The following is an 11,023-nucleotide window of genomic DNA, read 5'->3' as shown; positions in this document are numbered from 1 at the left end:
TATTAATTAACATTAAAATTCACAGCACCATTTGAAATATTGAAACTATTATTTAAAATACTATTAATTATTAACATTAAAATTTTAAATATTGAAGCAATTATTTATTAATAGCTGCATAATTATTATACACTATCAATTATTAATATTAAAATTCACAGCACCTTTTAAAATTTACATGTTTTATTTATACCCAAACCAGAATTCATTATAATTTTTCTTCATTCTAATAAAAGGAAACTAGTCAGTTTTCAAAATATGCTTCTTTAATTATCTTGTTTTCATTATTAAGAATTGCTATTTTGACATTTTTTGTGGTTTTAAAGAATTTTTAATTAACTTCAGCTCGCTGGAATTTCTTTTGCAGCATCCCACTGTGACTAGTATTTTCTATAAAATTTTCAAGGCCACTTCTGATTTTGCTTAAGATTGCACTAAACCAAATTTATGAGTCACTTGGGAGGATCCAAACACAAAACTGATTTTATATTACAAATTACTGATGTTGCATCTTGCTTGCGTGTGTGTGTGTGTGTGTGTGTGTGTGTGTTAGTCGCCCAGTCATGTCTGACTCTTTGGGAGACCACGTATTGTAGCTTGCCAGGCTCCTCTGCCCATGGAATTCTCCAGGCAAGAATATTGGAATGGATTGCTAGTCCCTTCTTTAGAGGATATTCCCAACCCAGGGATTGAACCCAGGTCTCCTATATTGCAGGGAGATTCTTTACCACCTGACCACCAAAGAAGCTCTACATCTTGCTTAAAACTACTTAAAATGAATTTCTGCAGAACTTAAATCATTAAAATATGTAAGAGCAAAGTCAGTGGCTGCTTTTTGCATATCAGATGTATTTACATGAAAATAAAGTTCCTTTGTTAAATACTCAAAATGTGAATGCACTTAGTTTAGATTTTTATATTCATATCTAAATTTCAAAGTTGAAATCAGGATGTCTATAATCTAACTTTAAAAATATGCTTATAGCCCAAAATAATTGATACTTTCATCCAGTTATTCCTGCATTTCCAATTTCTAATTCCTGTTTTTCCATATATTTTCAAGTTCAGAAAGTGCGTGCATATCTATCCCAAGCGTTTTACATTTATTAACGTACTTTCAGGGCTTCCCAGGTGGCTCAGTGGTAAAGAATCCACCTGACAATGTAGGAGCCACAGGAAACAGGGGTTTAGTTCCTGGATTGGGAAGATTCCTTGGAGGAGGAAATGGTAACACACTGCAGTATTCTTGGTGGGATAATCCCATGGACAGAGGAGCATAGTGGGTAAATCCAAAGGGTCGCAAAGAATTCAAGCAAGAGTTGACCACCACTAAACCTGTATGCAGGTCAGGAAGCAATGGTTAGAACTGGACATGGAATAACAGACTGGTTCCAAATAGGAAAAGGAGTATATCAAGGCTGTATATTGTCACCTTGTTTATTTAACTTATATGCAGAGTACATCATGAGAAACGCTGGACTGGAAGAAGCACAAGCTGGAATCAAGATTGCTGGGAGAAATATCAATAACCTCAGGTATGCAGATGACACCACCCTTATGGCAGAGAGTAAAGAGGAACTAAAAAGCCTCTTGATGAAAGTGAAAGAGCAGAGTGAAAAAGTTGGCTTAAAGCTGAACATTCAGAAAACTAAGACCATGGCATCTGGTCCCATCACTTCATGGGAAATAGATGCGGGAACAGTGGAAACAGTGTCAGACTTTACTTTTGGGGTCTCCAAAATCACCACAGACGGTGATTGCAGCCATGAAATTAAAAGACGCTTACTCCTTGGAAGGAAAGTTATGACCAACCTAGATAGCACATTCAAAAGCAGAGACATTACTTTGCCAACAAAGGTCCATCTAGTCAAGGCTATGGTTTTTCCAGTGGTCATGTATGGATGTGAGAGTTGGACTGTGGAAGAAAGCTGAGTGCCCGAAGAACTGATGTTTTTGAACTGTGGTGTTGGAGAAGACTCTTGAGAGTCCCTTGGACTGCAAGGAGATCCAACCAGTCCATTCTGAAGGAGATCAGCCCTGGATGTTCTTTGGAAGAACTGATGCTAAAGCTGAAACTCCAGTACTTTGGCCACCTCATGCGAAGAGTTGACTGCTTGTAAAAGACTGATGCTGGGAGGGATTGGGGGCAGGAAGAAGAGGGGATGACAGAGGATGAGATGGCTGGATGGCATCACCGACTCAATGGACATGAGTTTGAGTGAACTCCGGGAGTTGGTGATGGACAGGGAGGGCTGGCGTGCTGCGATTCATGGGGTCACAAAGAGTCAGACACGACTGAGCGACTGAACTGAACTGAACTGAAGCATGCGTGCAACATACTTTCAAACTCACTGTGTTTCATTTGTTGTAAGCAAAATGGTAGGCCTCCTATGAGTAAGCTGTTTTGTTTTTGTTTTGTTTATTTATTTATTTGGCTGTGGTGGGTCTTAGTTACTGCATGCACGGTCTTCCAACATCCTTGCAGTGTGATCTTTAGTTTTGCTTGTGGGACCTAGTTCCTGACGAGGATGAAACCCGGGCCCCCTGCACTGGGAGCTCGGAGTCTAAGCTACTGGACCACCAGGGAATTCCCTGAACAAGCTGTTTTATTTCTAGATGGGTTTATGGAGGGTTTTAGTAGAGCTTTATTAACTTTTACCATTTGGTTTAAAATAGCATCCTGCCAAATTAAACTGCATGAAAATGTATAATCTTTTTGTGCCAAAATGCTTTAAATTTCAGCACAACGTACATTGTCACTTGATACTATATCTTTTAATATTTGGCAGACATCTTTACTTTATGTGTGAAGTGCCACGATTACATATGACCTTGATACCCATCAGATGTCTATTTATGTTATTAATATGGATTTTAGAATAGGAAAACTGAAAAAATACATTTATCCTCTGTACAGTACTAAAAAAGCTTATCATATGTCAGGTCACAAAAGCAATATGTTGATGATTGAACTAAAACTATGAGTTGAATAAGGCACAAATTTAGCATAATGATTCTTGAGGGAAATAATGAATTGTTCATTATTGCATGCGCTTCTCTGTCTTTCCACTCTGACAAGTCCACCACAAAGTAATATTATTTACAAAAATGAGAAATTGCTATTTTAGCCAAATAATGATTTAAATAGTAAAATATTTAAAATAATCGTGTTTCTGTCATTTCCTACATTCTTCAAAATAATTCTCAGAAAACATATTGCAAAAACAGAAAAAGATATGCACAGAGATAGTAAGCTACACTTTCCTCAAAGTTCCACCTATTTCTCTCCTCTGCTTCACAAACAAGTTTGCAAAATCGTTGTCTGTACACAGTACCCTTAATTCCCCTTCTTCACTTACTCGCATCTGGTTTCTGCCCCATTAATTCTACTAAACAAGATCCTGCTACGGTCACTGGTGGCGTATGTTTCAGGTCTTCTGGGACAGGTCAGTCCTCACCCACCCTGCAAGCCCCACCGTGTCTTTGAAACACACTCCTTTCCTTCAATAGTCTCTCCCCTGTTCATCCTTGTGTCCTTCTCACTGCACTGCCCTCTGCCTCAGTGCCTGTTGCAGACTCGCATCTGCCTGACCCTTAAATACTGAGGGGCCTCTTCTCATTGTCTATTCTATTTATAAGTGACCACATCCATCCCCATTTCCTTATTACCAGGCACACAACGCTGCTGCTGCTGCTGCTAAGTCATTTCAGTTGTGTCCAACTGTGTGACCCCATAGACGGCAGCCCACCAGGCTCCTCTGTCCCTGGGATTCTCCAGGCAAGAACACTGGAGTGGGTTGCCATTTCCTTCTCCAATGCATGCATGCATGCTAAGGCGCTTCAGTTGTGTCCGACTCTGTGCGACCCCATGGACAGCAGCCCACAGGCTCCTCTGTCCATGGGATTCTCCAGGCAAGAACAGTGGAGTGGGTTGCCATTTCCCTCTCCGAGACACACAATAAAGAATTTCAAATCAGTACTTATACCTGTGGCATTTGTTTATTGTAGACCCACTTGGCCAAAAGCCAATCAGGCTTCTACAATTACATACCTCCCAGGTACCACAGAAAAGGTATCCCTCTTTTTTCCCTGAAAATTACCTGTAAAAATTACCTGCAAGTATCTTCTGATGTGAGAACCCAGTTTTCCATTACTTCTTTTTGTATTTTTTAATATAATTGAAAATTTTAAAAAATACATTATTTTTATGTATCGTTCTCTATGAGACTGAAAGTTTCAACATAGAAGGTACTGAATTAGATTTATTTACCAGTGTTTCTTAAAGGCAATTCCACAATCTGCCACTTTGATACTCAATTACTACATGTGACATGAACTGAATGAATAAATGAGTAGATAAGTGTTACCATCAATTACTCACTTTTGTTTAGAATACTGAAGATTGAATTTAGGTGTTAAGAATAAACAGACTCAGTGTCTGGATTTCTACACAGAGACCACTGCACAAATATGTTTCCAGTGAGGCAGCGTCACCTGTGACAATTTCTTTGCTCAAAACACAGGATTTTCTACTTAAATATTCATTGCTGGATTAGTTCGTTTTTGTATGTATTCAATCATTCAGTAAAAATATGTTTGGAAATGCCATCCACTAAAAGAGAGCAGAATAAATTTGATCTCACACACAAAAAAAGAAAACTAAAAGAGTTTGATAAGAATTTAATAAATAAAAAATCATATTTAATGAAATGCAAAGCTGAACATATTTCCTAAATCTTAATACAATGTGAAGGCAAACATCCTTATATGAAAATATAAATATGACAAGAACAAGTATAAATAAATAATAAATCAGGGAAATAATCGCTTAAGGACTGATGACCCAAGAGCTAAGTTTTTAACATCCTTGCTTAATACTACAAAATATATGCTTAAGTAATTCAGTAAATTTCGTGGCTAAAGCAGAAATTAGAAACTTCTGAAATGACCACAGGTGAATGTGCAAGGCTGATGTGACATCTTAGTCAGTGAGAGTCATTTCAAGGTGAGTTCAGATCTCCACCCATCTTTCTTAACCTTTCTTGCAAGCTGGTTGATGACGAGAGGGCTCTCATCATCTCCACTCTGACAATTTCCCAGGCGCAGTCGCTGTATTCCTTCTCTTGCAGGTAGACATGGAGTCTCTGGAAGTACCCCTTCACAGCCAGTGTGGGGCCCATCCTTTCCAGGGCAGAGTCTTCCTCTCCCATCACCTGCCCCAGGCAGGCATCCAGGTCGTCCAGCTGCTGATGGAGTCCAGTGCGGAGCTGCTCCAGGAGGGTGGTGTCCCAGGCAGCAGAAGAGCACTCTGTGTGGAAGAGGTTGAAGCTCTGTTGGAGCATCTCGTGGAGCACAGAGATGGCCTGGGCCTCCTGGAGCTGGCTGCCCTCCACCATCTCCTGGGGGAAAGCGAAGTCTTTTCTGTCCTGCAGACAGAAGCGAGGGGAGAGTCTCCTCATTTGGCCCAGGAGCCTGAGGTTCTGCCTGCCAACCAGCACATGGTTCTGAGACAGGTCACAGCCCAGGGAACCTCCCGGGCCGTAGCTGACCAGCACCAGGGCCATCAGTAGAGAGAGCAGGAAGGCCATGGGGAAGATGAGGCTGCTGCTGGGCTGGCTGGGACAGCGTCTGGAGGAACCTTGAGGTAGGTTCTCTGATGCCATGCTTTCTAAGGGAGGCCATTAAATAGGGAACATGGTAGTTTTCGTTTTCTAATCACTTCTATACACTTTTACTTCCTTTTTTGATTTTCCTTTATGTATTCTCAATATGATCAAATAAAATGTTATCAATCTAAACTATTAATTTTGTGTATTTCCCAATAACTTCCTATGTGCCCATCCAAATGGATATTTATCAATCAAATGAGAAAGGTCTTTTTCTTAATTCAGGAGTGATGTATGTTTGTAATTACACACATTATTGCTTTTTGTCTCTCATGCATAAATGTTGCTCTGTTCTTGTCCATGGACTCATCTGTAGCCTTGATCTTAGGCTCCACTTTTCCCTCTTTACATAGGAAGCCAGGCTCCCTTATCACTATATTTCTGTGTTTATAAAGTATTTACCAGTTCACTCTGGTAATTAAGCTCTTTGAAATAAATGATGATTTATCTTTAGTGTTCGATTTAGAGAAGATTTTGATTATTGTGAGTCCATGAGCTCCTCCCATGTTTCTCTTCCTTCTAGAACACGTTCCTGCAGGTCCATGTGGTTGTGCTTCAGGGAACCATGAAGTCAGGATTATTACAGACATCACGCTTTCTTTCCACCATTTTCATGCTGGAGACCTATTGTCCTTCACTGGCTGGGCCAATACCCCCACCAGAATCCTGGTTCTTCTCAGGGAATATGGTGCTGCTGCTGCTGCTGCTAAGTCGCTTCAGTCGTGTCTGACTCTGTGTGACCCCATAGACGGCAGCCCACCAGGCTCCCCCGTCCCTGGGATTCTCCAGGCAAGAACACTGGAGTGGGCTGCCATTTCCTTCTCCAATGCATGAAAGTGAAAAGTGAAAGTGAAGTTGCTCAGTCGTGTCCGACTCTTAGCGACCCCATGGACTGCAGCCCACCAGGCCCTTCAGTCCATGGGATTTTCCAGGCAAGAGTACTGGAGTGGGGTGCCATTGCCTTCTCCGCAGGAAACATGGTGAGGAGACTCTAATTCCAGGATAATTGTATTTCCCCAGGTGTACCTCACTCACATGGGAGCGATCACATGGAGCCACCCCCTGTCCTCTGGAGTGACTGAGTCCCTTTGCTCACCTGCTGGGTTCCCTCCCTGCAGACAGGCTCACCACAGCCTGAGAACGCGAAAAATCTTTCTGTGGAGGGCTTGTTTACTTGTTGGGAAAATAGATTGTCTTCCTAAACTCCCACCTTCTCCTCTGGAATGTTTGTGTGAAGGACCCGAGTTCCCAGTGGTGACCCCTCTTCTCCTGCCCCATATCCTCAAGTGTCCTAAGTGTCAGTATTGCTCACATGCTGAGAGTAAGGTGTGTTTGTGCAAGTAGAGAGAGGAATTATCCAACTACAATTGTTTTACCTTTAGTAGAGAGATAATTTTTATTTTACCAAGTATAGATTTATCATTCAACTCTCTTAATTTTTTGAACACATGTGATGTTCAGAGTTTCTGAATTGGCGGAATGAGATTCAGCGGTATTGCTGTCTCTCATCAGAACTTTATGTCACAGAACCTAGTGAGCTTCAGTTGTTCATTCTGTCAGTTGATTCCACTGGGCTTTGTTCCTCTGTCTCTGTCTTCCTCTGAGAATGCAGGGCAGTGAGACTCACACTACTCAGTCAGGGGGAAATAGCCTTCTTTCTTTGCTTGTGGGTGATTCTTCAGTTGAAGTTGTTTTAATTTATATTGACATACTGGACAAGATTAGTCTCACTGCCCCTGCTCTAGTCCTAATTCATGATGAGGTGAGAACAATAAAAGGAAGTAAAGAAAGCCAGAGGGGCTGTATCTCTATCATTTTCAAGACTTTAGATTTTTTTGTTTTTCTTTGCAACTTTCCTAGAAAGTAAAATTCGAGATGAGAAAACAAATGTAGGCAAAAAGAAAGCAAATGTAAATCTGAACGTCATGAATATGAAAAAAGGGAAGTGGCTTTCCCCTGACACAATGACGTTTTCTGAGTTAGCAAACTTCAGTGCAGCACAGCTGGGGACATGCTGAGACACAGGGGAAGGATGGGGCCAGTATGAACAACAGAAAGGCTGGGACACAGCTGCGTCTGCCAGAAACTCAATGAAGGAAAAGTTCTGGGTCAGTTGATTGCCCTTTGCTTTGCAGGATTAGTTACCTCATTTTTCTTTCATTTAATCCATGTAAGATCAGTTTTAGGAGAGAATGAAGTCACACCCATCAGCTCATATGAAATTGATAAGCGGAACCTCAGTTGGTATAACACTAACTCTGTGGCAGAATCGTGGAGACCAGCCTTTTTGAGCATCGGTCCTGGTGATAAATCCACTCAACAATGAGAAGATGCTTTGTGAAAGCTAGAATTAAATAAAAGGGAATCAGATAATTCCAAAGATCCTTTTGTTAATCTGGGTAATTGTAATCATAATATTAAAAAGTAGTAACTGAATTTTGTTTGCTACTAATGGACTTGCCATTTTAAGCTCTTTAAAATATTAACTCAGTTCTCTCATTAACCCTATTTGGATCACAGCATTTATACAACTGGAGAGAAATATCAATCTGGAGCATTGAACTATTCCCAATGTACCAAATACAAAGGTACACCTAAGGAGCTTTACAATGATTTGTCTGAACAAGCCCATTAAAAAGAGTGAAGGGTTCAAATGAACATGATAATGGGAAACCAACAAAATAAATTGAAGGAGGAGAATGAGATGACAAAAGCCCTTAAATCCCTTGCAAATGCTATATGGCTTTGTAGGGCAATAAGGGAGGTGGTCTTAAGTCTAGAGAAATCTCTTTAAGGTCTAATCAAAACAGACAAAATTGCTATTAAGTAGTTAGAAGGGAATAGATTTTTCTGCTAATTGAAAAATAAAAATAAATGAGGGACTTTCCTACAGGTCAGGATCTGGCCCTTCTCACTGTGACCTGGATTCAGTCCCTGGTATGAAAAATGAGGTCCTGCAAGCCATGAGGTGGTAAATCTAAGATTTTATGAGTGATTTCTTCAATGAGATATAGTAAAATAACTTTATTAACCCTATAAGAGCTGAGCCCTGGGATCTTTGTATTTTAAATTCTGGACTTTTCTCGTAAGTTTAAGAACAAAGGAAGAGCATCAATTTCTGGCCACATGAACTCTGACTTTTCTCCTTCGAGATGACAGCTAAAATGTCACTTGGCATCTTGTTCCCAACAAGTAAACAAGTGGGAATGAAGTCACTATCCATTGTGGTCCCTGGCCTCCAGCAGGCTCTGATAGAAGTTCAGGATGGAGATCAGGAAAGAGGCACTCTGTGCTCTGGGAAACTAACACAACAGACCAGCAGAGAGTTAGACAATTTTCCTGAGAAAAAGTTATGAACCCAGTTTTTGCAACTTCTCATAGGTAGAAGAGCACTAAAATCATTCTTGGAGATATCTGTTTCTACTGACTCTCAGCCACTTTCTACCAAGTGATGGCATGTAACCCCTTTAGCACAATCACATTTATATACTGACCCCCTCTAAAACCTTGAAGCAGTTCCTCAGAGCTGAGTAGAGTCTGTCCTCTTGGCTAGAATCCTCAGTAAGTCCACCCAAAAAACTGAACTCCCGGCAGTCAGGTTGCCAGTATTTTTTCAGTTGCCAAGAATCCTTTGTGGTGCTCCCTCCCTTTTAAGGTTGAGGTCATAGGACTCAATTTTAAGTCCTTTTCTCATTTTATACTCTTTTCCCATTTGATCAGTTTTTCTGTTCCATGCTTTATATTTAATGGAATTGCTTGTAAATTTCCATCTCCAATATCCTATGGACATTTGCACTGATATGTTTACTAATAAGAGGGTAACAGGCAGGAAGGCCAGGGGTCTCCAAACGGAGGAAATAGCCTGCACGTGTCAGACATTTTTCTCTCTCTTAAGCGGCAGGAGGAAACAAACTAGCGATATTTTTTCCTTCTCTATACAAATTTAAAAGGAGGTTTCTCTTAAAATACTGTGTTGCCATAATGACATCTGGTTTCACCTGAAGTTAACTATTCTCAAACTTAGAGATAACCAATGCCTTTTTCTTATGGAAATGTTTGTCTTAAGCTATGCTAATGTACTATACATTTACCCCAAACTGTCTTCAAGTCGGTTCTGCCTCTTGGCTCAGAACCTACTTGACAAACCAGTATGTTATACTCAGATATTGTTCCCCTAATCTATGCAAATAAAACTATTTGTATGGTGATCTGCCCTTCTTCAAGATTTAAGTTAATCATTTTATGGCCCAGGATGAACCATTTGGTGCCAAGATTATCCCCAAATGCATCTTATGGGTGAGGGGCCTGGTGCCATTCTGAGTTTTAAGACATTCCTTTCATTAACAGACTGCTAGTGACTATATAACATCCAGCTGAAGACTAGCAGGGGGGTGCTCTTTCTGCCCCCTTCTGATGCCTATGTCAGAAGCTTTCTCTATCTCCTTTATACTTTAATAAAACTTTATTACACAAAAGCTCTGCGTGATCAAGCCGCATCTCTGGCCCCGGATTGAATTCTTCTCCTCCAGGGGCCAAGAATCCCAGCGTCTTTGCGTGATTCAACAACGTTTCACTAATTACTCCTATAGTAGTTAACTTTTTATATCTCTCACAGCTTTGTCCATATTCTACTGGCAGTATTCCAATTTTCTCCTTTTATTGTAGAATTCAACCTAACTGATATTCATTTCTGCTACTAATTAGTACTATTTTTTAAATAGTTAACATTTTAATATGAATTAACTAATTATTGATTTGATATATAATTTCCTTTTAAAAAAATCAAAGTTACAAAAATGATTGAATTAGTTATGTTTATATCTAGGTCTTGAGGACAACACAGAACCTGGCTAAAGGAAGTGTATTTTTCATTCGAATCTGCGTATCAAAAAAATGGGTCAAGGACTTGTAAAATAAATTCTTTAATCAAGTTGTGCATTCAGCTTGGTGTAGCTTTTTTAAAGAAAAAAGCAAAGGATGTTTTTTAATAGTAATAATTTAATGAATAAGGAAAATTATAAGCTGACTAAATACAAAATATGTATTTTCCCTTAAGTATATATACATAATATTATATGAACAAAATAATTTAAGTAAATATAAATAGATAAATAAATATTAAAGTAGATAAATGTCCATGTAGATAAATAAGTAGATAGATCAGCTTGAGTATCTGTGAGGGAGTAGTTCCTGTAGAGTAGAACATGATATCCTTTAATATTCCTGAAAACCTTTGACAAATTGAATCAATTCAGGGCATGATGACAGCAGAAATGAGAGTCTTCCACATGGCAGCGCAGGAGGAAGTGTGGTCTGTTGGTCCGTGAGAATCATTTCCATGTTGACCCAGGTGTGTG

General features: G+C 39.8%; 1 protein-coding gene across 1 annotated transcript; it reads right to left on the bottom strand.

Moving 5' to 3' along the window:
• Positions 1-5,000: 5,000 nt before the first annotated feature.
• On the bottom strand, positions 5,001-5,588 carry LOC129651525 (interferon tau). Its single transcript, XM_055580216.1, has one exon. It carries the CDS (start codon positions 5,586-5,588, stop codon positions 5,001-5,003), a length of 588 nt encoding a protein of 195 aa, XP_055436191.1.
• Positions 5,589-11,023: the final 5,435 nt, after the last annotated feature.

The sequence above is a fragment of the Bubalus kerabau genome, chromosome 4 (genome assembly GCF_029407905.1).
Source record: "Bubalus kerabau isolate K-KA32 ecotype Philippines breed swamp buffalo chromosome 4, PCC_UOA_SB_1v2, whole genome shotgun sequence".
Lineage (NCBI taxonomy): Eukaryota > Metazoa > Chordata > Mammalia > Artiodactyla > Bovidae > Bubalus > Bubalus kerabau.
Note: the sequence above shows the minus strand (reverse complement) of the source record. Positions and strands in the feature narration are given on the sequence as shown.

Bases quoted from the DNA above. Each gene is read 5' to 3' on its own strand.
- LOC129651525 (XM_055580216.1), bottom strand. From the start codon at position 5,588: ATGGCCTTCCTGCTCTCTCTACTGATGGCCCTGGTGCTGGTCAGCTAC.